We start from the raw sequence: 27,850 nt of genomic DNA, 5'->3' as shown, positions 1-27,850 counted from the left end.
TAAAAAAAAAAAAAAAAAAAGAAAGAAATATATCCCAAAACCTGGTGACTAAATATTTTAAATCATCAGAAAAGCAAGCATATTGTTAGGCTTCTGCTTCCAACTATAATTGAGTAACTGGAACCCTCTCAATAAGAATAACTATAAAATTGGACAAAAATTACAAAGCTGCTTTTAGGCATTAAACAGGAAGCTGCAGAAAACTGTAACCACAATTTTGAGGTGATCAATCACCTCACTCTTCTACTGGAGGGTCTCCTCTCCTAACACAGAGTAGGAAAAATGAAGACAAATAGAGCATCAGGTCTTGCTGAACTAAAGAGTTAGGAATCTGAATTCCAGGATGCTGAAATGACTGGAAATTTCAGGGCAGGGTACAGAGAAAGGGCATTTGCACTGAGGGGAGTGGGGTGGAGTCCAGGCGTCTATGTGGGGCTATCCCATGGGGCCTTGTCCCAGGGCTGGGCTGCACATGTGCAGATTGAGACTCTGTGAAGTCTAGCAGAGATCCTGTGCTGCAAGGCTGAGGGCTGAGGGGTGATAGAATAGGTAGTGCAGTGCTGGGAGATGTCAAAGTTCTAGCTCTGCAAGGATGAGAATATTCACTGAACACCTCAGCCCTCATGGCTTAGGAGTAAGGACCACAGTGTCACAGCCAAGTTCAAATCTGAACCAGACAAGCCTTAATCCAAATGAAACCAAGCTTGAAAAGATCAGAAGGATCTGCTAGCAATTTAACTGTTTGACAGAACAAAATTCATAAAGGAAGATGACGTAATCCAGACTCTCTACAGCGTATCATTCACAAAGTCTAGAAAGTAAGATAAAAAGTTACTCCAGGGAATTCCCTGGCAGTCCAGTGGTTAGGACTCAGTGCTCTCACTTAGTTCAGTCCCCGGGTTCAGTCCCTGGTTGAGGAACTAAGATCCAGCAAGCAGCCACATGGTGCGGCCAGAAGAAAAAAAAAGTTATTTCACAAAATTAAATAAAGAGATCTGTTATCAAGAAAAAGCAGTCAGTAGTAATATACTTTGAGAGGACTCAGATATCACAGTTAGCAGACAAGGGCTTTAAGGAACTATTATTATAGATATTTTCAAAGGTTTAAAGGAAAAGATTGTCTTGGAGAGTGAACAGATGGGAGTATAAAGAGAAAAATAGACATAAGAATATGGAAATTCAGAAATGTAACAGATCTGCAGTAAAAAATTCATTGTATTTAATTCTTGGTGCTAGCAAAAGAAAGGTTAAGTGATCTTGAAGACAGATCAATAGAAATGATCAGATCTGAAGAACAGTGAGAAAGAAGATAGAGGGGAAAAAAAGTGAAGAGAGACTCCGTGATTGGTGAAATAATATCAGACTATCCGTGTATTAATGATATTATAGGGGAGAGAGAGTGATATGAGAAAAAAGATACTTGAAGAAATAAAGGCCAAAATATTCTCAAATTTGTTGAAAAAGAAACCATCAACTTTCATATGTAATAAGCTCAGCAAAACTCAAGCAGGATAAATATAAAAATGACAACAAAAATACAATAAACTCAAATTTCTGAACACTGAAGATGAAAATTCTCAAAGCACCCAGAGGAAAAAACACATGATATATACATGTGAATAAAGACAACAAATGAGGGTTGAAATCTCATCAGAGATAATAAAGCAGTGTCTCTGCTGAAAAAAAATTGTCAGCTTAGACCTTGGGAATTGAGTAAGTGCCTCTAGGCCCCAGTTCTCTACCTTCCCCCAGAATAACACCCCTAATTTCTTTTTGGGTGACAGATGAAGGATCTGAGGCACCTCCACCATTTCTTCAGTTCCAGAGAGCTTTATCTGGTGGAAGCAAAACCCATAGTCTTGAGGAAAGATCAGCTTTCCTTCTCATATCTGTGGTTTCTCAGATTTATTTGGTGCCAGCTAGTCTAATATGAGTCTTCACAAATGAACGTGGGCTTCCCTCTTAAATCCTGCTGTGCTCATTGGCAAACTTTCCTCTAACCTGAGGATGGAGCTGAGAAACGCCACAGCCAAGAGGGTTCTTTGATGAATTCATCAAGACTGGAGACAGAAGTCATCTTGACAGAACACAAGAACCAAGTGAAATACATATAAGTCAAGATCCCTAGTTTTGCATCCACTTCTAAATATCCTCCCAAGAGTTCTTTTCAGGTTGTTTGCCACCTGGTCCTTCATCAAGTTGAAGCCAGAAGGTTAAAGCCTCTCCCCACCCCAATGCCTACAAAACCTTCCTTGCTTGGGCTGTAATGCTGACATTTTCTTTTTTTCCCCACATTCAGTGATTCTTTGTGTCAGGTTGAATGGATTTTAAAACATGTAGCTCTTCATGTAAACTTTGAATGATGTGTAATATTAAAAACCAAGACCGTTCCATTTTTTAAGGGATACTTGGAAACACTCAGAGATGCTTTGGGGTTAATCAGAAGGTCAGCAGAGTAAAAGGAGAATTCCCCACTCCATACGCATTGCTGCGGAGTCTCTCATTTTTGCTTCCAGAGGAAAAAAATCTGAACTATATGAGAACAGAGAATTTAAAAATAATAATAATAGGAGAGATTAGGAGTAGAGTTTTTAAATTGCACAGAAAGATTTAGAGGAAAAGTAATGAGGTAATAATATACTCAAAATACCATTAAAATAAAAAATAAAAATGAAAAAAATAAGATTTTCATTAATATAGGCTAGAAGTCAAGAAAAACATAAATGTGAAAGAAATAAAGTTGAGATTAAAAAGTTTAAGATCTGTGAGATAAAATGTAAGAGAGGTTCATTAATAATTAATAAAAATTCAGCTCAAAATTTATTGATGATTTGAATGTGAGACCTGACACCATTAAATGCCTAGAAGAAAACATAGGGGGTAAGCTCCTTGACATTGGCTTTGGCAATGAGTTTTAGATTCGACACTAAAAGCAAAGGCAACAAAAGCAAAAATAAACAATGATGTAGTGGAGCTACATCAAACTAAAAAGCTTCTGCCCAGCAAAGGAAAGCACCAACAAAATGAAAAAGCAGCCTATGGAATGGGAGAAAATATTTGCAAAGCACCTATATGATGAGTGTTTAATATCCAAAATATACAATCCAATCTGCTTTAGGGATCTCCCCCTTTCTCCCACAATTTTATCCGTTTTCCCTAAGATGCAGTTTTATCAGCCCACAAAAGTGAGTCAAGGAGATCACTAGTATCAAAGCTCCAGAAGCATTTCCTAGTGAGGCTTGAGTTCTACAATGGCAGATGTTTTCAAGTCTCCAGTATCATTTTCCAAGCAGTTTTATTTAAAATAATATAGTGTAAACTTGGGGAAAGTATTCAACTCAGTTTACATGCTACCATAAATTAAAAGGTGGATTTAAGCTTAGAAAAATGTCCAGGAAGAAATACACCACCAATAGAAAAAACTATACTAGTGAAGAAATAATTCTTAATATTCTTATGGCCAAAGACAAGAGCAAGCAATTCTTTAAGAGTGCGTGCATCTCTATTCTGGAATATGAATGACCTTTTCTAAAAGATAAGCATTTAGTGCCACAGCGTTAACGGCATCCTGTGGTTAACTTCAACTCTAGTCCTGCATAGCTGTGTTTCTCAAAGGGTAGCCTGAGCATTACTTGCATCAAAATCAGCTTGGGCCTCCCTGGTGGCGCAGTGGTTGAGAGTCCGCCTGCCGATGCGGGGGATACGGGTTCGTGCCCCGGTCCGGGAGGATCCCACATGCCGCGGAGCGGCTGGGCCCGTGAGCCATGGGCGCTGAGCTTGCGCATCCGGCAGCGAGAAAGGCCACGACAGTGAGAGGCCCACATATCGCAAAAAAAAAAAAAAAAAAAAAAAAAAAAAAATCAGCTGAAGTGCTTGTTAAAAATCCATATTCTGAGGTTATTCTTAGGTTTCAATCCAAATGTAGTGCATCCAAACTTCTGGTCATGGTACCCAGGAGTCTGCTTCTTTAAAACAACCCCTCTCCTCACTCCCACCTTCCAGTAATTGTTGCATGCACTGAAAATTGAAAAGTCACTGTTGTTAGGTTAAGCATGGATCTTGAAAATCATGATTCTACTCCCCAGACCCAGAAATCAGTAACTTTGCATGTTCCAAAAAGCTCTGATGCTATATGATGACATTTTCCAACAAGCGCTGCTGTGACTCTGCCACCTTTGACATTTGTTTTTTTTAGAGACACATACTAGAGTTTAATGCCAGAAACTTCAGTGCTTTTTTTTTTTTTTTCAAGAAGTCTTAACATGGATTTCATCTGTCTTACCATGAATGGGCTGAACCTTAGCAGCCCTCATGTTATAGCCTAATAAAGGGGGAATCTAGACATCTCGGAAACTTTGTTTGAATGTCAAACCCAGCAGTTTAGTCCAGAGCTGCCAGTGCAGCTGGCAGCTGCAGAAATGGGTGGATTAATTGGAGGTAGAGCATAACAGGGCAGGAATAGAGGTACAGTGAGGAGGAATTGGGATTCCTGTCAATTGCAATGTTGTATGCAGCATAAGATGCTGATCTTCTGAAAGGCAGTGTGAGAAAATAGACTCATCACAGTCTAAAAGGTCAAGAACAAGGAAAAATGATGCAGTGACAACCACAAGTTAGATGTTAGTTGCTTGGACCAAAATCTTTGGAGTCATTCTAGATTTCTCTCTCTTTCATTCTCACAATCAGTTCCTCAGGAAATTCTTCAAGCTCTACCTTCAATATTTATCTGACCACTTCACCTCCACTATCACCCCTGGTCTGAAACACTGTGTTTTGCCTCCTGACAGGTGTCCCTTCTCCCACCACAATCCATTCTCAACACAGCAGCAGAGCAGTCATTCAAAATCATAGGCTGTGTCACTCCTGTGCTCAAAGCCCTGCCTCTGTGCTGCAGTTCACTCCACGTAAAAGCCCATCTCCCTCTTCTGCCCCTTGTCTCCTGACCCCATCTCCCATGCTTCTGCCTCATGCTCCTTTTTCTCCAATCCCTTGGACCTCCTTTGCAGTTCCCGTACCTCACCTTCTGCCTGGAATGTTCTTGCCCCAGACTTGTGCTTGGCTAATAACCCCATCCCCTCCTTCCATCCTTGTCTCAAATGTCTCTTTCTCAAAGAGGCTAGATGTGATCACCCTACTTTAAATTGCCCACCTCTCCCCCAAACACTCTTAGACCCCTTCCTCTACTCTTTTGTCTTTTTTCATAGCCCTTTTTGCCTTATACCATACTATAGCAGTTAGTAGTTTATTAAGCTTATTACTTTTAGGTTTCCCCACTCCCTCAATGAGTATTCCCACTACAAGAAAGCTGATACCTTTATCTGTTTTGTTCTCTACTAAATCCTGAGCATCTCTGTGTACCAGTATGTGCCTGGTACCTAGTAGATGTTCAGTAGACATTTGTTGAGTGAGTTACTTAAGTAAATATTCACAAATATTGATCCTGACAAAGTGTAAGGGGAAATTTAGGAGTAATTACAAAGACTTAAGTAGAGAAAAGTAATTAGAATAAGAATCAGGTCTGAGATATGTATAAATAACTGGGTGGGTCAGAAAATCAGAGTGGACCTGGATCCAAGTAACACATTATGACAGTGGTTTATTTGTAGGTGGTAAGTAGTTTTGAGGTTACAGTTCAAGGCTGCCCACAAATCAGGCTTTTGGCCTTTGACTCAGTGTTGCAGGTTGTATTTTATTTTTTAACACCAAGACATTAGAAAGAAAAGCCATAAAACTTCTCTTTTATCAAGTTCATCATCTGTGCAGTGATCAGGAAATGGGACTCTACACTTGGAATTCTATAAATGGAGATTTTGAGAAAAGAATGGAAGATTTCAGGAAAAATAGAAAATCTCATACTGTAGGTATTTACCTCTGTTTGCTTCTAAATAAAGTGTAGAGAGTAATAGTGGCATCAACCTGCTATGGAGAAACTTGAGTGAATACAAGTTTAGCATCGATTTTTTCCCCCAGAAAAACAGGGAAAAGTTGATAAAATATGCCAGTGAATATGACTATGCTTAAGTCATTATCACAGATTATTTTTTCTTCAGTATCCCATCAAGCTTGGTATTATGGACTGAATTGTGTTCCCCCAAAATTCATTTGTTAAAGCCCTAACCGCCCGTGCGGCTTTTTGGGGAGATAGGTCTTTAAAGAAGTAACTAAGGTTAAATAAGTTCAAAAGGGTGGAGCCCTAATCCAATAGGACTGGTGTCCTTAGAAGAAGAGGAAGACGCCAGAGATGAGCGCACAGAGAGAAGATTGTGTGAGGACAGTGAGAAGGCAACCAGAAGAGAGGCCTCACAGAAACTAACCCTGCCGGCACCTTGATCTTGGACTTGCAGTCTCCAGAACTGTGAGCAAATATACTTCCGTCGTTCGCAATGAATATTGTGGTACATGACTCTTTTTGAATTATGGTTTTCTCAGGGTATATGCCTAGTAGGGGGGTTGCTGGGTCGTATGGTAGTTCTATTTTTAGGTTTTGTTTTGTTTTGTTTTTTGCGGTATGTGGGCCTCTCACTGCTGTGGCCTCTCCCGTCACAGAGCACAGGCTCTGGATGTGCAGGTTCAGCGGCCATGGCTCACGGGCCCAGCCGCTCCACGGCATGTGGGATCCTCCCAGACCGGGGCACGAACCCGCGTCCGCTGCATCGGCAGGCGGACTCTCAGCCACTGCGTCAAATAACCTTTTTTAAAGCAAAAGTTGCAGTTCTTTGAAATTCTAACTGCTAAGGTTCTCTGTCATTATATTGTGGATAACATACAGGCTCCAAACTGCTTCTTTTAATTTACATTATCTATTAATGTTATTTTCCAAGTTGGGGACATTGTAAATGGTAACTTGAGTCAATAATAGTGTGTTGTTGGAAGATTTCAGTGTGACTTTTATATAGATTATTCGACAATATGTCCTGTATTTTAAAAAAAAGAAAGAAAAAAAAGGAAAAAAAACCTTCATACTGCAGTGTTACGACAGATGGTACATCCCTGTAGTAGGAGAGTGATGTCCTCGTCAAGCTGTTGATACGGTTTGTGAAATTTAAATCCTAATATGATTGACATTGCTATGAAGGTATATATTTTGAACAGTCCCATGTATTTTTAAATGTTCTTGTTTTATAGGAATCAGGGTCCCTGAGAGAAATTACCTGACATATGTTTGTCCCTATAAATACTTAAAAGGATAGCACAGCTCTGTTTTATTTGAGTCAAGACACAAGGATAGTCGAGGGAGTTTGGCATTGTAAGCCTAGGCATATGAACCTCTCTCTGTAATTTCCTAAAATGACCAGTGGAATATACAAATAGAGGAAAAACCTGTGTCAGTCCTTGAAACCAGGAGAGAGCCTGTCCAGAGGCTAGACCCTTAAAGGAGTTTGTATTTGCTAGGGGTGACATTGATATAAGATGGAAGGAACAGAGGCACCTGGGAGATTGAGTAGAATTCCTGAGAGAAGTAGGAAGAGACCTGACAGTCATCTCCCTGGCATCAGCACAGCAGAGTGAAGGCTGCAGGCAAAAGAAGTAACAGGCCCATCACTTGATGCCCTCCTAACTCTGCTGACAGCAGACCAGCTGCAGGGTGGGTGGAGTCCTTTATAGGCAGAAGATGGCCTTCTTAGAAGTCTGCCCAGTCTGTCAAGTTTACAACACTGTTAGTGTTCATGGGCTAGCTCCTTCCCCACCGTCGGTCTCCTTACCCATAATTGAAAAGTTAAAACTAGCTGAGAAGAAAAGAAAGAGGAATGCTCTCTTCTTATTTTAATCTGGGCCTAAATATTCATTATTGGGATATTTGGGAAGAACCTTACCTAAATTTATGAAATGTATCCAGTGCAACTTTCACTTGACTATTAAGATCAAGATAGAGCAAGCCTGGTCTTTAACCCCCAAAGAATAAGCAAACAGAAAAATCAGAAAAATGTAAATATACCACAGTTTCGAACATAGGGACCATTCAAATACCTTAGCTCTGAAATTGTCTAATATAAGAAAAACAAAATTAAAAAATGTTTTGTGGCCTCAAATGTTTTGATTTGTGACCTCAACACAATTCGAGAGGTTATCCAAAGAGCAAGCACAAGCAAGCACAAAGAGGAAGAAAGCTGTGGTCAAACAGGATGGCCTGGGGATGAAAATCATGGCTATCAGTACGTGAGCTGCACAGAAGCAGTGATGGTCCATCGGATACTGAAAACATTAATTATGGTGTAGAAAATGCACTCAAGACTATCATGTATGCTTCCTATGTAAACTATATGTCTTGTGTTAATATAAGAAATGATTAATCTAAAACAATAGCTCTATAATGAATTAATCATAGGCAGAAAGGACTGGCAGTAAGCTTCAAAGCATATTAAATACCGAGATAATTCTCAACCATCGTTTTAAATATGGTTGCAAAATTGATTAAAGAATAAGTGTATTATCTTAAAACAATGCCCTCTGTTATTAAGAAGGAAGTGGGTTTTATGTCCCCATTAACTATACCAGCCTGTGAAAGATAAAAGAAATTTCCGTGAATAAAGTTTAGTACAAGAACATCCTCAAAAAGCTTTAAGCAACCACTGATACATGTAGAATTTGATTAATTTTCAGAACATAGGCTTTCTTCATTTGCTTGACATCAATTGTTACATCTAATGGTAAGTGAGGGTTGAATAAACCATCAATAGAACTTTCGTGGAATTCAAACTACTTTGGTTAAATATACCCTAAATTATTATCACATACTTGTAATAATTAAGAAAAACCAACAAACCATCATTGCTACTGCCATTGACCCTATAGCACCCTTGAGCATAACGTTCCTAACACAATGGCAGGGCTTTGCACAGACTAGGCATCTAATATTTATTTTAACACATTGAGCAGTATAAGAACAAAGGAAAGGAAAGCCATTTGTAACTGATTTTATTTATAGATCTTTGGAATCTCTTTCGTTATCAGGCATCTTTATGTTTAATAGTAGTGTTTGGTCAGTTCCTATACTGAAACTAAGACTTAAATCCAAGAGAATTTCCTTGTACTTTTGAATTAGCAGTGAAATAAGCTTGTTTAAAGAAGCAATGCTATTTCAAGAAAAAGATTTTCAGGGAAGACAGTGGAAAATAAATACAGTATCAGGAGACTTTGAATGCCTAAAATGCTCAGCCATTTTGCTAAATGGATGAATGAATTATTAAACCTATTGCACTTTTTTCAACCTTTGAACCCTAATATATCTTTTGAATGACTCAGAAAAGGCGTATTCTTGTACAAATAGGTCTGAAGTAGGCTGGGTGTGAGATCTGTCATTTAAAATGTTTTAAGAATCCAAATATATATTTTCATGATAAAAAAAAGTTTAAAATACACACGTGGTGTATTTTTTAGGCATTAGAACAAAAATTATTTAGTTTTAAAAATTGAGTATTAAAAATGGATGAGAATATAAAGTGTTTCTTATTAAAATACTGAGGACTCACTTGCCAGATAAATATCACTTCCAGTTTCTTCTGTCACCCCCACAACAGTAATCAAATAGACTGTTTAAAAAATGTGTATGGGGCTCCCCTGGTGGCTCAGTGGTTGAGAGTCCACCTGCTGACACAGGGGACGCGGGTTCGTGCCCCAGTCCGGGAAGATCCCACATGCCGCGGGGCGGCTGGGCCCGTGAGCCATGGCTGCTGAGCCTGCGCGTTCAGAGCCTGTGCTCCACAGCGGGAGAGGCACCGGCAAACAAAAAAAAAAAAAAAAAAAAAAAAAAAAAAGGTATGTCTTCTAGTCAGGCCACCCTTCACATTATAGACTTCTAGGAGTTGGAGTAAAAAAATGGGAGAAGAACGCGGCTTCTACTAATTGTCATATCATAGTATATAGCAAAGTGGATAAGAGCATGGTCTCTGAAGTCAGATACCAGCTACCTCTGATTAACTGTGTGACCTTAGGCAAGTTACTTAATCTCTCTGTGCCTCAGTTTCCTCATCTCCAAATTTGGGATTACTACTTTTGTACCTACTTCATGAGATTGCTGTGAGGATTAAAAGAATTTATTTACTAAATTCAGTATAAGTATTTACTATTATTATTAAGAGTATAGGTGGAGAACATCCCATTTTAATAGTAATTTAGTTGGACAGCCAGTTCTTGATATCCTGTAGAATGAAAATTTAGTTCCATTCCCAACTGATGTATGAAAGTCAGAATAATTTTCAGTGATTTACCACCAGGGCTGATGCTGGATTATCTTTTTTTTTTGTTTTTTAACATCTTTATTGAATAGAGTATAATTGCTTTACAGTGGTATGTTAGTTTCAGCTTCACAACAAAATGAATTGGTTATATATATACATATGTTCCCATATCTCTTCCCGCTTGCGTCTCCCTCCCTCCCACCCTCCCTGTCCCACCCCTCCAGGCGGTCACAAAGCACCGAGCTGATCTCCCTGTGCTATGTGGCTGCTTCCCACTAGCTATCTACCTTACGTATGGTAATGTATATATGTCCATGCCTCTCTCTCGCTTGGTCACAGTTTACCCTTCCCCTTCCCCATATCCTCAAGTCCATTCTCTAGTAAGTCTGTATCTTTATTCCTATTTCACCCCTAGGTTCTTCATGACATTTTTTTTCTTAAATTCCATATATATGTGTTAGCATATGGTATTTGTCTCTCTCTTTCTGACTTACTTCACTCTGTATGACAGACTCTAGGTCTATCCACCTCATTACAAATAGCTCAATTTCGTTTCTTTTTATGGCTGAGTAATATTCCATTGTATATATGTGCCACATCTTCTTTATCCATTCATCCGACGATGGCTATTCGGGGTCTTTTGTGTTTCCATACAAATTGTGAAATTTTTTGTTCTAGTTCTGTGAAAAATGCCAGTGGTAGTTTGATAGGGATTGCATTGAATCTATAGATTGCTTTGGGGAGTAGAGTCATTTTCACAATGTTGATTCTTCCAATCCAAGAACATGGTATATCTCTCCATCTGTTTGTATCATCTTTAATTTCTTTCATCAGTGTCTTATAATTTTCTGCATACAGGTCTTTTGTCTCCTTAGGTAGGTTTATTCCTAGATATTTTATTCTTTTTGTTGCAATGGTAAATGGGAGTGTTTTCTTGATTTCACTTTCAGATTTTTCATCGTTAGTATATAGGAATGCCAGAGATTTCTGTGCATTAATTTTGTATCCTGCTACTTTACCAAATTCATTGATTAGCTCTAGTAGTTTTCTGGTAGCATCTTTAGGATTCTCTATGTATAGTATCATGTCATCTGCAAACAGTGACAGCTTTACTTCTTCTTTTCCGATTTGGATTCCTTTTATTTCCTTTTCTTCTCTGATTGCTGTGGCTAAAACTTCCAAAACTATGTTGAATAAGAGTGGTGAGAGTGGGCAACCTTGTCTTGTTCCTGACCTTAGTGGAAATGCTTTCAGTTTTTCGCCATTGAGGATGATGTTGGCTGTGGGCTTGTCATATACGGCCTTTATTATATTGAGGAAAGTTCCCTCTACACCTACTTTCTGCAGGGTTTTTATCATAAATGGGTGTTGAATTTTGTCAAAAGCTTTCTCTGCATCTATTGAGATGATCATATGGTTTTTCTCCTTCAATTTGTTAATATGGTTAATCACATTGATAGATTTGCGTATATTGAAGAATCCTTGCATTCCTGGAATAAACCCCACTTGATCATGGTGTATGATCCTTTTAATGTGCTGTTGGATTCTGTTTGCTAGTATTTTGTTGAGGATTTTTGCATCTATGTTCATCAGTGATATTGGCCTGTAGTTTTCTTTCTTTGTGACATCCTTGTCTGGTTTTGGTATCAAGGTGATGGTGGCCTCGTAGAATGAGTTTGGGAGTGTTCCTCCCTCTGCTATATTTTGGAAGAGTTTGAGAAGAATAGGTGTTAGCTCTTCTCTAAATGTTTGATAGAATTCGCCTGTGAAGCCATCTGGTCCTGGGCTTTTGTTTGTTGGAAGATTTTTCATCACAGTTTCAATTTCAGTGCTTGTGATTGGTCTGTTCATATTTTCTATTTCTTCCTGATTCAGTCTTGGTAGTTTGTGCATTTCTAAGAATTTGTCCATTTCTTCCAGATTGTCCATTTTATTGGCATAGAGTTGCTTGTAGTAATCCCTCATGATTTTTTGTATTTCTGCAGTGTCAGTTGTTACTTCTCCTTTTTCATTTCTAATTCTATTGATTTGAGTCTTCTCCCTTTTTTTCTTGATGAGTCTGGCTAATGGTTTATCTGTTTTGTTTATCTTCTCAAAGAACCAGCTTTTAGTTTTATTGATCTTTGCTATCGTTTCATTTCTTTTTCACTTATTTCTGATCTAATTTTTATGATTTCATTCCTTCTGCTAACTTTGGAGTTTTTTTGTTCTTCTTTCTCTAATTGCTTTAGGTGCAAGGTTAGGTTGTTTATTCGAGATGTTTCCTGTTTCTTAAGGTAGGATTGAATTGCTATAAACTTCCCTCTTAAAACTGCTTTTGCTGCGTCCCATAGATTTTGAGTCGTCGTGTCTCCATTGTCATTTGTTTCTAGGTATTTTTTGATTTCCTCTTTGATTTATTCAGTGATCACTTCGTTATCAGGTAGTGTATTGTTTAGCCTCCATGTGTTTGTATTTTTTACAGATCCTTTCCTGTAATTGATATCTAGTCTCATAGCGTTGTGGTCAGAAAAGATATTTGATACAATTTCAATTTTCTTAAACTTACCAAGGCTTGATTTGTGACCCAAGATATGATCTATCCTAGAGAATGTTCCATGAGCACTAGAGAAAAATGTGTATTCTGTTGTTTTTGGATGGAATGTCCTATAAATATCAATTAAGTCCATCTTGTTTAATGTATCATTTAAAGCTTGGGTTTCCTTATTTATCTTCATTTTGGATGATCTGTCCATTGGTGAAAGTGGGGTGTTAAAGTCCCCTACTATGAATGTGTTACTGTCGATTTCCCCTTTTATGGCTGTTAGTATTTGCCTTATGTATTGAGGTGCGCCTATGTTGGAGCACCAACATTTATTTACAATTGTTATATCTTCTTCTTGGATTGATCCCTTGATCATTATGTAGTGTCCTTCTTTGTCTCTTCTAATAGTCTTTATTTTAAAGTCTATTTTGTCTGATATGAGAATTGCTACTCCAGCTTTCTTTTGGTTTCTATTTGCATGAAATGCCTTTTTCCATCCCCTTACTTTCAGTCTGTATGTGTCTCTAGGTCTGAAGTGGGTCTCTTGTAGACAGCAAATATATGCGTCTTGTTTTTGTATGCATTCAGCCAATCTGTGTCTTTCAGTGGGAGCATTTAGTCCATTTACATTTAAGGTAATTATCGATATGTATGTTCCTATTCCCATTTTCTTAATTGTTTTGGGTTCGTTGTTGTAGGTCTTTTCCTTCTCTTGTGTTTCTTGCCTAGAGAAATTCCTTTAGAAGTTGTTGTAGAGCTGGTTTGGTGGTGCTGAACTCTCTCAGCTTTTGCTTGTCTGTAAAGGTTTTAAATTCTCCATCAAATCTGAATGAGATACTTGCTGGGTAGAGTAATCTTGGTTGCAGGTTTTTCTCCTTCATCACTTTCAATATGTCCTGCCACTCCCTTCTGGCTTGCAGAGTTTCTGCTGAAAGATCAGCTGTTAACCTTATGGGGATTCCCTTGTGTGTTATTTGTTGTTTTTCCCTTGCTGCTTTTAATATGTTTTCTTTGTATTTAATTTTTGACAGTTTGATTAATATGTGTCTTCGCATATTTCTCCTTGGATTTATCCTGTATGGGACTCTCTGTGCTTCCTGGACTTGATGAACTATTTCCTTTCCCATATTTGGGAAATTTTCTACTATAATCTCTTCAAATATTTTCTCAGTCCCTTTCTTTTTCTCTTCTTCTTCTGGAACCCCTATAATTCAAATGTTGGTGCGTTTAATGTTGTCCCAGAGGTCTCTGAGACTGTCCTCAGTTCTTTTCATTCTTTTTTTTTTTCTTTATTCTGCTCTGCAGTAGTTATTTCCACTATTTTATCTTTCAGGTCACTTCTCTGTTCTTCTGCCTCAGTTATTCTGCTATTGATCCCATCTATTTTTCATTTCATTTATTGTGTTGTTCATTATTGTTTATTTCATCTTTATTTTTTCTAGTTCCTTGTTAACTGCTTCTTGCATTTTGTCCATTCTATTTCCAAGATTTTGGATCATCTTTACTATCATTATTCTGAACTCTTTTTCAGGTAGACTGCCTATTTCCTCTTCATTTGTTAGGTCTGGTGGGTTTTTATCTTGCTCCTTCATCTGCTGTGTGTTTTTCTGTCTTCTCATTTTGCTTATCTTACTGTGATTGGGTTCACCTTTTTGCAGGCTGCAAGTTCGTAGCTCCCGTTGTTTTTGATGTCTGTCTCCAGTGGCTAAGGTTGGTTCAGTGGGTTGTGTAACCCGCATCTCCTGCATCGGCAGGCGGACTCTCAAGCACTGCGCCACCAGGGAAGCCCTATGGTCTGGTGGGTTTTTACATTGCTCCTTCATCTGCTGTGTGTTTTTCTGTCTTTTCATTTTGCTTATCTTACTGTGTTTGGAGTCTCCTTTTTGCAGGCTGCAGGTTCGTAGTTCGTGTTGTTTTTGGTGTCTGTCCCCGGTGGCTAAGGTTGGTTCAGTGGGTTATGTAGGCTTCCTGGTGGAGGGGACTAGTGCCTGTGTTCTGGTTGATGAGGCTGGATCTTGTCTTTCTGGTGAGCAGGTCCACGTCTGGTGGTGTGTTTTGGGGTGTCTGTCGACTTATTATGATTTTGGGCAGCCTCTCTGCTAATGGTTGGGGTTGTGTTCCTGTCTTGCTAGTTGTTTGGCATAGGATGTCCAGCACTGTAGCTTGCTGGTCGTTGAGTGAAGCTGGGTGCTGGTGTTGAGATGGAGATCTCTGGGAGATTTTCGCCGATTGATATTATGTGCAGCTGGGAGGTCTCTTGTGGACCAGTGTCCTGAAGTTGGCTCTCCCACCTCAGAGGCACAGCACTGACTCCTGGCTGCAGCACCAAGAGCCTTGCATCTACACGGCTCAGAAGAAAAGGGAGAAGAAGTAGAAAGAAAGAAAGAAAGGAGGGAGGGAGGGAGCAAGGAAGGAAAGAGGGAAGGAAGAAAAAAAAAGAAAGAAAGAAGATAAAGTAAAATAAAATAAAGTAAGATAAAATATAATAACGTTATTAAAAAATTATTAAGAGGAAAAAAACCCAAAAAACAAAACAACGAATTGATAGAACCCTGGAACAAATGGTGGAAGCAAAGCTATACAGAGAAAATCTCACACAGAAGCATACACATACACACAGAAAAAGGAAAAGGGGAAAGAATAATAAATCTTGCTCTCAAAGTCCACCTCCTCAATTTGGGATGATTCGTTGTCTATTCAGGTATTCCACAGATGCAGGGTACATCAAGTTGATTGTGGAGCTTTAATCCGCCGCTTCTGCGGCTGCTGGGAGAGGTTTCCCTTTCTCTTCTTTGTTCTCACAGCTCCCAGGGGCTCAGCTTTGGATTTGGCCCCGCCTGTGCGTGTAGGTCACCGGAGGGCGCCTGTTCTTTGCTCAGACAGGGCAGGGTTAAAGGAGCCGCTGATTCGGAGGCTCTGGCTCACTCAGGCCGGGGGGGAGGGAGGGGCACGGAGTGCGGGGCGAGCCTGCGGCGGCAGAGGCTGCTGTGACGTTGCACCAGCCTGAGGCACGCCGTGCGTTCTCCTGGGGGAGTTATCCCTGGATCCCGGGACCCTGGCAGTGGCGGGCTGCACAGGCTCCCCGGAAGAGGGGTGTGGATAGTGACCTGTGTTTGCAAACAGGCTTCTTGGTGGCCGCAGTAGCAGCCTTAGCATCTCATGTCTGTCTCTGGGGTCCGCGCTTTTAGCTGCGGCTCGCGCCCGTCTCTGGAGCTCCTTTAAGCAGCGTTCTTAATCCCCTCTCCTCGCGCAGCAGGAAGTGACCTCTAGGAGAGAGTCAGTGTATCGTATGTTACTGATATTACAGCTCTGAGGTATGTGCATGGGACCAACAGAATTGATTTTGCAAGATGTTAAAAGATGCCAAGAAAGTTACCATCTAGCATAATTTATAAGTATCTCCCTTATAATTTTTTTTTTTTTTCTTTTTTGAGGTACGGGGGCCTCTCACTGTTGTGGCCTCTCCTGTTGCGGAGCACAGGCTCCGGACGCGCAGGCTCAGCGGCCATGGCTCACGGCCCTAGCCGCTCCACGGCATATGGGATCTTCCCGGACCGGGGCACAAACCCGTGTCCCCTGCATCAGCAGGCGGACTCTCAACCACTGCGTCACCAGGGAAGCCCCAGGATTATCTTGATAGCCTCATTTTACTATTATGACATACATATACAATATTAATAATCCCCATTAAGTTTACTTCAATACATTATGACCTATTTCAAATGTATTTGCATGTGTGTGTGTGTCATTACATATTGTTATATATTATTGAAGCTCCCTCACTTATCCTTCCAAGATTTCATAGAGTACTACTTAGAAGTACACACAAGATTATGGAACCAAACTGCCTGGATGTGAGTCCAAAATATACTATCTCCTAGCTGTGTGACTTTGGGAAAGTTACTTAACCTTTCCATATTCAGTTTCCCCATTTGGAAATAATTATCCACCACCACCACCCCAAATGGGGATAATTGAAATACCTATCCCATGGGGTTTTGAAAGAATTACATGAATTAATATTTGTTAAGTACTTGGAGCACCATAACATTGCCTGGTACATTGTAAATGCCAGTAAGCATTTGTCATTAAATAACTCACATCCACTCCATCACAGGATGTGGGACTCCTATTCTCAATTTTACGTTTAACATTCCTTGCTTTTCTTTATGTATTTGACATGCCCAAGCTCTTCAGCCAAAGGCCACCAGCTACACACCTGTGTTTGAACATGTTGGGTTTTTCACTTTTTGCAGCAAGGGAGAGCCCACACCCTGGGCAACCAGGGGCATCTCAGTAAGAGTGTCAGAAAGCACTTATATTAGGATTTGGGCTTCAGTTAAGTAATTATTTTAGGGGGCTTTAAATAAGTGAGCTTTGCTGTGGATTGAATGCTGTAAGGAAGCAAGAGTAATTCTGTAACCAGGTATCTTAATAAACCTTATTTGGAAGTAGGAGAGACTAGAGGGAGTCTAAAGCTGTCACTGATAAAGAAGCAGAGCTCACTCATATTAGCTGGGAGATGGAAACATTTGATATTTTGGCTGTTCCCACGGTGACCTTGTGTTTAGTTAGACAAATGAAGTAGTCTTACTCTTTGTCTTACTCCATCATAGCCTAGCTGAGAAGAGCAGGCCAGCTCCCAGGCAATGGTGGCCGCTCTCCTCTTTTCCAGACTTACGCATTTATCCCAAAACATGGTGATAATGCTTGCTTTTCAAAACTTTATATGAATAGTATCATTTAGTACAGGAGTCCCCAACCCCCATGCCGTGGACCAATTTCTATGGTAACTGGTCCCTGGTGCCAAAAAGGTTGGGGACTGCTGATTTAGTATATATTCTTCTTTGGCTTGCTTTCTTCACTCTTTGATACATATTTGTGGGTTTCATCGTATCAGCGATTGTACTGTAGTTTATTTGTTTCCACCTCTATATAGCATTGTATTGACACCGTAGTATTGACACCATAATTTAATATCTGTTCCCTTTTCGTTGGATACCTGAGTTACTCCTCGATATTTGAAGTTATAAACAATGCTACAATGACAATTCTTATAAATCTCTCCTGAGGTAAACATCTGATATCTGATAGCTTTTTCCAAACTGTATACCTGGGAGTATGCCTGTCTTCAAACATACTAGAAAATTCCAAGTTATTTTCCAAAATGGGTAAAACAACTTAAATTTCTACCAGCAGTGTTTAACTGCTCTGGCTGCTTCACATCTTCTCCAGCACTTGGTGTTGTCAAACATGTACGTTTTCTGATAGACTAGTGGATATAAAATGTCATTTCAGATGTTATTTTTTTATTAAGTCTGATAATCTTTGACTTATAGTGGTTTATACTCTTGCATTTGTTTCCTCCATCTTATTTTATTCTCTTTGTTACATTTTTTGTTTCATTGTTTCTTCTTTCTTGCCTTTCTTTGAATTTATTGCAACAGTTTTGTTACTGTTACATTGTTTTCCTTGGTTTAGAAGTTACACATTCTTATCCTATTTATATAAAGAGATTACCTTAAAATATTAAGGTCCAGATCTAAATGAATACAGTCTATAATTAATATATTTACCTTGCTAAGGGCTTTAAACTGCTTTACCTCTGATTACTTTTCACCAACTTACATGTTATGTAGTCTTGTATTTTAGTTCTATATTGCTGTTTATAACTGTCTGTATTAGTTTTCTATCACTGCCATAACAAATTACCAAAAACTTAACATTTTATCTTATAGTTTGGTAGGTCGGAAGTCTGACATGGTTCTCACCTGGCCAAAATCCGGGGCTTAGCAGAGCTGCATTCCTTTCTAGAAGCTCTAGAGAAGCTTCTGTTTCTTTGCCCATTTGCCTTATTGGCAGAATTCAGTTTCTTGCAGTTGGAAAACTAAGATCTCCATGTCCTTGCTAGTTAGGGACTGTCCCCAGCTTCTAGAGGCCACATTCCTTGGCCTTAACCCCTCTCCTCCAAAGCCAGAAATTGCAAATCAAGTACCTCTCATGCTTTGAATCTCTCATCATTCTTCTTCCATCTCACCTTTCTGACCAGCTGGGAAAGGTTTTCTTCTTTTTAGGACTCATGTGGTTAGATTAGGCCAATTTAGATAATCCAGGATAGTTTCCACATCTCTGGGTTTGAATCCTGAATCACAGCTGCAAAGTCCTTTTTCCCATTAAGATAACATATTCACAAATTCAGAGGATTAAAGCATGGGATCTTTGGGGGACCATTATTCTGCCTACCACACTCCCCTATTTAATCATCATAATTATGCTTTTACAGTCAATGTTTACTTTTACTCACATTTAATATTTTCTTTGGCCGCCATTCCATCTGGCATCTCAGGCCCTGCTTCTCTGTTCACTTTCCTTTGTATGAGAAATAAATCCTTTAGAAATTTCCTTAATGGTGGTTTGTTATAGCTTAACTCTCATTTTCTGTCTGAAAATGCCTTCCTTTGTCCCTGGTAATTAAAGAACTCTGGATATGCAAGTTCTATGACCTGGGATCAGTACTGCCTCAAGGGAGAGCCAGCTTTAGGACTCTGGTACCATACCAGATTCATGCTGTGGATTTGGGGAATCATTTGAGGATTTTCCTTTCTTGTGATCCTAGTTATAAAATTGAAAGGTTTTATTTTTTAAATAACATATAGGCTTCTGCTTCCAGGAAGATAGAAAAGATGTAATTTTTCCTAATTCTCTTACTAAATTAAAAAAAAATTCTGAACATTGTATAGTAAACAGACCATTAAGATGACTCTGAAAGTCGGAGAGGGAGGCAGGCAAGCTAGAGATTTTAAGACTCAAGAAATGACAAGATGCTGAGTTCCCTTTTGCCTCCCACATCTCAGACTTGTAGTGAGAGAAGACCACCACTCAGAAACACCAGTGGGAGCAGATTTTAAAAGACCCTAACAGATGCTTATTCAGGCAATGTTTTAATTTGCTTCTAACACAATATAAAAATTAAAATATATTCTGTACCTATAAAAAATTAGACTTATAAGGAGAAAAAACACATTTTGGTTAAGTGGATTAAAAAATATGACCCAACTATACACATTCAACAAGAAACTCACTTCAAATATAGCAATATCCCAGGTTGAAAGTAAATAATGAAAAATGATAAATCATGAAAATATTATTCAAAGAGAAGAAGGAGTGGCTATATTAATATCTGATAAATTAGACATCAGAGCAAAGAAAATTACCAGAAACAGAGAAGGACATTATATAATGAAAAAGGGTCAATCCACCAAGAAGATAATGAAATCTTAAATGTATGTGTACTAAACAATGTACTACAAAATATGTGAACAAAAACTGATAGAACTGAAAGGAGAAATATACAAATCCACAATTAAAGTTGGAGATGACAACATTCTACTCCTCATACAGAAATCAGCAAGGATACAGAAGAACTCAACAACATCAACCAACAGAATTTATTAAGCATTTGTAGAACACTCCAACAACAGAATACGTCTTCTTTTCAGGTGTCTGTGAAACATATACTAAGATAGACCATACCCTGATCCATAAAACAAAGTTCAGCAAATTTCAAAGAATTTAAATCATACACAGTGTGTTCTCTGAGCACAGTGGGAGTCAAATTAGAATTCTATCACAGAAAGATAAGTCTCCAAACACTTGGAAACTAAACAACCCATTTCTAAATAAGCCATGTGTGAAAGAGGAATTCTCAAAGAAAATCAAAATACTTGAACTGAATTAAATGAAAATATAACATATAAAAATCTGTGAGACACAGCTGAACAGTGCTGAAAAAGAAACTTATAACACTAAATGCTTACATTAGCAGAGGAAAAGACACAAATCAATGATATGAACCCCCACTTAAAGAACCAAGAAAAAAGAGAGCAAAATAAGATGAAAGCCAGCAAAAGGAAGAAAATAATAAAAATAAGAACAGAAACCAGTGAAATTGAAAAACAAAAACAATAGAGAAAATCAGTGAAATGAAGAGCTGGTTCTTTGAACAGACTATTAGTGTTGAAAACTCTAGCAAGACTGCTAAAGTAAAAAAGGGAGAAGACACAAATCACCAACATCAGGAATGAAACAGAGGCTATCACTATTGACCTTACAGACAGCAAAAGAATAACGGGAATACCACAGACAACTTTATAAACATATATTTGACAACTTAGACTAAATAGAAGGAATTTTAAAAATAAAAATTAAAAAACTATAAACTACTGTAACTCACTCAATGTGAAACAGATCATTTCTATCCAGAAAATAGGAAAAGAGGGAACAAAGACCAAGATATTAGAACGAAAACTACAGACCAAAATCTCTCATAAATACAGATACAGAAATCCTTAACAAAAATATTAGCAATTAGAATTCAGTAATACATTATAAGAATTGAAGACTAGGACCAAGTACAGTGTATTCAGGGATGCATGGCTGGTTCAATATTGGAAAATCAATGAATATAATCCACCATATTAACAGGCTAAAGAAAAAAAAATCACATGATAACATCAAACAGTGGAGAAAAAGCACCTGACACAATTCAACACCCATTCATAATAAAAACTCTCAGAAAAATAAGAATGGAGAGAAACATCCTCAACTTGGTACAGATCATCTACAAAAACCTACAGGTAACATCATGCTTAATGGCGAGAGACTGAATTCTTTCCCTCTAAGATTAGGAGCAAAGTGGCTGTAGGCAATCCTTGTAGCTTCATCACTCCATCTCTCTCCATTATTGCAGTGTCTTCCTTTCTGTGTGTCTTCACATGGACTTCTTATAAGGACACCAGTCATTGGATTTAGGACTCACTTGAATCCAGTAGGACCTCATTAGCTAATTACATTTGGAATGACCCTATATCCAAATAAGGTCGTGTTCTGAGTTTTTAGTAGACATTTGAGCGGGGGGCAGCGCTATTCAACCCAGTACCTGTACCCTGGCTGTATCAATGTCAATATTCTGATTGTGGTATTATACTATAGTTTTGTGAGATCTGACTATTGGGGGAAACTGGGTAAAGGGTATGTGGTATCTCTGTGAGGTTACAATTTCATGTGAATCTACCGTTATCTCAGAATAAAACATTTAATTCAAAAAATTATATATTCACTGTTCTTAGAGATTATACAGTGAGTATATTTTCAGAGTACCTCATTGGCCACATTACTGGAAACAGATGACTTAAGTTTACCTCCTATCATGAATTTCTTTTCCATCGTAATACTCTAAATATACAAATATAAAAATATATCAGACCTACCTACAAAAATGCACCAGTTTCACTTTTTTGTTTGTTTTATTAAGTTCTGAAAAGTTCAGACATCCTTTATGACCCTGTGAAGCGTACAAAGTACATATAATTGAAAACCCTTTAAGTCGTCTGAGAACAATAAATGGTCTCCTTTATTTTCAAGAGATCAACAATAAGACAAAAAAAATCTAATATATACTTCCTTGGAACTTGTACTGGATGAACAATTCCTTTATAATTTCTAGTTAAACTATATAAGAATAATGACTGGGCCATTTTAGAAAATTTAGTTGTCAATATTTGAGAACAAGGGATCAGCAATAAACACTACATTATGTAATACACAACTATAGGAATTATATCCCACAGATTAAACTAGAACCCAGTAAGATCTCCTGGGTCTGTTCTTCATTACTGAATCACACCGATTCCAAATACAACTTGGGCAATTGCCAAAAAAAAAAAGACCACTTTTGAGGAGTTAAACTAGTATCTGTGATTTACATTAATCAGCATATACTGTTTATAGGCACAGAGTTGACTCTGTTGAACCTGTGCTCTCACTACCCAAGGCCCTCTCTTTTTCTGGCTGTAGTTTGGTCCTGGTACCTCCACTGGTCAATCTGTGCTATGGGCATGAGGCTTGAAGTGGTAGCCTCACATTTGCCAACTCTTTGTATGCCAGGGAAGGTCTAAGATGGAGCCCCACCAGTTAGATCAATAATTGTGTGATTCATATTTGTAAAACTGGCCGAGAACATTTATTTACAGTGTTTTTTTAAATAGTTGAAAATGCAAAAAAAAAAATCAGCATATACTGGATAAGAAAACCTATAATGAAAATCACCAAAGGAATAGAATCATACAGAAAATATTCTCCCCGTGTTTCTTTGATTAATGAAAGATAGACAGATAGGTAGATAGATAGATAGAAAATTGTGTGTAAAATTGAGGCTATTGTCGACTGAAAAAAAAATGCACAATGTTGAGAGTTGTGAATTAAGTTTATTTGGGGCAAATTGAGATCTATAGCCCGGGAGACAGCATTTCATATAGCTCTGAGAAACTGCTCCAAAGAGGTATGGGGGAAGGTCAGTATATATGTGATTTTGGTGAAGGGGGAGTATGTGCAATCAAGCACACGTTTTTGCAGAAGGTTGCTGCTAGTCACAAGGAGCAGACATCACCATGAAGGATTTTAGTGCCATTTCAGATATGGGGAGACACGAGAATTGGGCTCATAAAATCTTCTCCTGAAAATATCTATCTGAAGGCCTGTTTTGCCAGTTTTTCCCAGAGCACAGGGTGCCTCCTTCCTGGTCTCCACCCTGCACTCCTTTTGGGGTATGTTGAAGGTCGGCAGCTTACGGTTTAATCCTTGTAGAAGCAGATAGCAAGTGCCACTTTTTAGTTGGTACTATTTTTCAAGGACTGTATTATCTCCGTGTTGATTTGCTCAGTTTAGCAGAAGATCTTAAGAGTATTTTGCTTCAAGCAATACTTCCTTAAGCCTTTATTCGTCACATTTCTCTTTTAATAGCTCAAGAAGAATCTGTGACTGATTTTTCTATTTGATTTATTCAAAATACACCAAGAGCTAAAATTAAGTTTTAGAAAAATGGCCAAGAATTAATGTTTGTACCTTTTTCCTTAATAAAAATTGTATTTTCCTCCTACAGTTTTCAATCATATATATAAAATAAATTTCTTCAGGCTGTAATCATAGCTCTCGCAATTGCATGCTCAGTAGACTTCCCTTTATAGTAACTGTAATTTCCAACACTATATATAATAACACTAAAGACTAAAGTTACTTTTAGTCAATTGAAAGGAAAAAAATGGAGACTTTTCAGGTAATTATACATATAACCACTAATTTAAATGATAGTCTGAAGGATTCAACAAGTGAAGGAATCACTTATGTTAATTTGCAGTTATAGGCATTTTTCTTCATATTGTAGACTTATATTAGTCAAAGATTCTCTGGAGAAACAGAACCAATAGTATATATACAGATATGTAAGAGGAGATTTATTATAGGAATCGGGATCCTGGGAGTGGGCCACTGGTATAATTCCCAGTTTCCCAGAACCAGGAACTCTGATGTCCAGGGGGAAGAGAAGATGGATATCCCAACTCAGGAAGAGAAGGAATGTACCCTTCCTTCACCTTTTCATTCTATTCAGGCCTCAATGGATTGGGTGATGCCCCACCCACAGTGGTGAGGGCGATCTGCTTTACTTAGTCTACTGATTCACATGCTAATCGCTTCCAGAAACACACTCACAGAAACACCCAGAAACAGTGCTCTACCAGCTATGTGGGCATCTCTTAGCCCAGGCAAGTTAACACATGAAATTAACCATCACAAGACTCTTACACCTGTAAAAATATTAAAAACAAATTGTTTTATATGAGATATGTATCACTGATGTCATTTTTTTATATTCAGAGAAATGCAACATTTATTCCTGTATTTTCTGTCATCAGTGTGCCAAGCACTTTCATTGTTGGAAAGCAATCCAATTAATCATTTTTGTATTTGCCTAATGTTATGATACAAATTAGAAACAATTCTGATAAGCTTAAGTGAGAATGCTCTTGGTGCTCATGCTAAGCAAATTAGGGATGCCCAGTCATTTATTTTCACTTCAGTGTGTGTGTGTGTGTGTGTGTGTGTGTGTGTGTGTGTGTGTGTTATGGGGTGGGGGTGTGCGGAGAGTGGGAGGGGATGAAAATAAGTACTCCTAGGAAGAAAAATTAAAAAACAAAATCTGTATAATATTTTTCAGAACTGAAAAGCTGTGGCAGAAAGAGGAGATAATAGTCTTTAGGTAGCATTTATGATTGTGTGTGCAGAAAGTTGAGGGATATACAAGTACCTACAGTTTGCTTAAGTGTTTATACTACAAGCAAATATATTTAGTACTTTTATTTAAAATTAGGATAATATAGTTGAAAATATTTTATTTTCTCTGTGAGCTTCTATATGCAATCCCATGCAATTGGAATTTGATAGTCCTTTACATAAAGAGAATGAGAATTAGCTAAGACCTCTTATTATTTCAGGCTTCTGTGCTTCATGCACGGGCATTTCAAAGTATCAGAGAGTAACAGGGGCTAGCTTTTATTAAAGGAAATGTGTGTCTTAAGACATTTACTTCTCAAAATTTTTATGACAGTAGTAAACTTGATTCTCTTGTGATGTCCATAAAGTTTTAAGTATCATTCTTACTCAGTCATTTTTAACCAGAACTGTGGACACCTTCTGACGTTAACTATCAAATACATGTGCTGTACAAAATAGCCAAACTGCAGTCATCATAGTAGAAGAGAAGCAAGGGCTAGCAGTATTTATACACAGTTCATTGGTCAACTCATGAACATATGTGGACAATTATAAATTTGTCCCCTTAGCAATTCTGAGCTTTGGATCACATATGCAAATAGTATATTCTTTAAAGTTCTGGGAAGTATCTGGTGAGTCATGCATTTGGAGATAGAGATGCCCCATTTGGTGGCCTGAGCTATTCCTTCATCATATCCATCAGTTACCTTTCTGCAGACCAAAAGAGAAGGGGGACTTCTCTGCCGGAGCCACTCAGTGGAGATTTTTTCCGTATACGTTAAAGCTGTAGTTCCCCTCCCACTCTGTTCAGTCCTCTAAATTCTACTTTTTTAGAACCTAACTATAAAATTTTAGAAATAAAATTAACTGTAAGGATTATTTTACTGACTAGGAAAGTTAGACTCAGCATTATTAATTGCATGACTAATTAGTGGTGAAGCTGGTGATCACACAATCGGCAAGACTTCTAGCCCAGTTTCCTTTGACTATACTACACTGCTTCTTTCCCCCCACTCCTCCTCCTTTTATTCTCAGGATGGACCTGAGAAGCATTCAAGTAATGTCTTGGTGGCACTTCTTTAAGCATTTTCCTTCTCCATACACAAAACTGCTCTGAAAAATCATATTATTGACCATAACAATCTGTTTAATTCTTAAGGAACCTCTGTTTTTCTCCAAACAGCCTCAAAACCAGTGGACTTGAAATCATGTGCTGGCCCTATCCCTAATACGACACAGCTGTGCCACATTCCCTGTCCTGTTGAATGTGAGGTTTCAACTTGGACAGCTTGGGGACCTTGTACTTACGAAAATTGTAATGACCAGCAAGGCAAAAAAGGTATGTAATATTAAAATGGCATGCTTAAAACTCCCACCAATTGGGTCAAACCATGAATTATTAACAAATGCTGCTCTGTGTTCCTGTGATCATTCATTTGCAGTATTTTCCAGAATGGCTAAAGAGTATTGATCTTTAGCACAAAAGAATTATAAACCTATTCTGGTGATGATACCAGAAGATTAAAACTGCAGAATGTAGGCAAAATGCTTGTTAATTTAGACAACAGATGGAGAGCATCTGAGGCAGTTGGTGCAGTGGTTAAGATGAGCTGTGGTGTCAGACTGACCTGGATTGGAAAACCTAGTCTGTCCTCTGTTGTTTAGATAAGTTAATTAACTTATTTAAATCTTTGTTCCCTTATCTGTAAAAGGGATGTAATATGATCTGGCACCCAAGTTTTCTTTAAAGACTCAAAGAGATAAACATAAAGCACTTATTTCATTGCCTGACCTGTAGCTAGTGCCTAATAAACAGAACTACTTATTACTTTGAAGGTAAACAAACAAATAATGAATATTGCTTTTATGATGCAAATAATATATCTAAAAGGAATAGAATAAATGCAGTTGTTTACTACATGTTCGGCATGGTAGAGTAATTTTCACATGATCTAGTAACTGAAAACATTTTTCTATTTTGTTTCAAAGGACAGTTTTCCAGTGATTCCAGTATATTCACATAGCAGTAGACAGACTTATTAATTTTGTTATACATTGTCAGAAAGGGCAACACTTAGGTGTTATTAAAGCACAGAGCAGGACTTTGAATACTCCTTGTTAGAGCCCAGATGGTTTATATCCCGAATTCAAATTTCTGGGGAGTCTAAATTCAACTAAGGCTTCAAGAGACAATTTCCTGAAACCATCCAACTTCTCAGAGGTTCCTTTTCAAATTTATTCAAAGTAATAGCACTTTTGTCTGGTCATGAATATTTCTGAATAGGTTGAGATTTTATTGTGTCTTTGAACATTTTACAACTACAGACTTTCCAAATCAACCAATCACCTCTCTCTCTGTCTCTCTTTCTCTTTCTCTCTCTCCAGCCCATTCTTGCTTGACTTTTACTGTAGCAAGCTGACGCCAAAAGTCCCTCTTTGGCCATTCTGTCTATTCATTTAATAAATTATTAATGAGCTCATATTAATCTAGAGTTTGGGGATACACTAGTGATTAAAGCAGATATGAATTCTACCCTCTACCCTCATCCAGCTTTCACCTGGAGTTTCATTCAGCCTTCTGAAATATTCAGCGCATGATGGTAACAGTAAATATTTTCCTTCCCCAACAATTCAGGTTTTAAACTGAGGAAACGGCACATTACCAATGAGCCCACTGGAGGCTCTGGGGGCGCTGGCAACTGCCCTCACTTACTGGAAGCCATTCCCTGTGAGGAGCCATCCTGCTATGACTGGAAAGCAGTGAGGCTAGGAGACTGTGAACCAGATAATGGAAGGGAGTGTGGTCCAGGCACTCAAATTCAAGAGGTTGTGTGCATCAACAGTGATGGTGAGAAAGATTATCTGTCCTGCTTTTATGGATGTCTGTTTGACCCTGGAGATACGGTTTTCCTTATGTTAAAATCTCATGTCTTCTCACATCATAGCTGGTTCCATTTACAAACATAGAAATAGCTTCCCCTTCCTTTCCTTCCTTTCCTCCCCTCCCTCCGCTCCCTCCCTCCCTCCCTCCCTCCCTCCC

General features: G+C 38.4%; 1 protein-coding gene across 1 annotated transcript in view; it reads left to right on the top strand.

Annotated features, from left to right (window-relative positions):
- The window catches only part of THSD7A (thrombospondin type 1 domain containing 7A), a 449,214-nt gene that overhangs the window by 247,083 nt on the left and 174,281 nt on the right, over positions 1-27,850 (top strand). The window contains exons 5-6 of the mRNA XM_007463528.1: positions 25,994-26,149; positions 27,446-27,658. Coding sequence (XP_007463590.1) covers positions 25,994-26,149; positions 27,446-27,658 — 369 coding nt within the window. The remainder of the gene's footprint in view (positions 1-25,993; positions 26,150-27,445; positions 27,659-27,850) is intronic.

This window comes from Lipotes vexillifer, unplaced genomic scaffold (genome assembly GCF_000442215.2).
Source record: "Lipotes vexillifer unplaced genomic scaffold, Lipotes_vexillifer_v1.1 scaffold118, whole genome shotgun sequence".
NCBI lineage: Eukaryota > Metazoa > Chordata > Mammalia > Artiodactyla > Lipotidae > Lipotes > Lipotes vexillifer.
The sequence above is the reverse complement of the archived record's forward strand: the minus strand, read 5'-3'. Positions and strand labels throughout refer to the sequence as shown.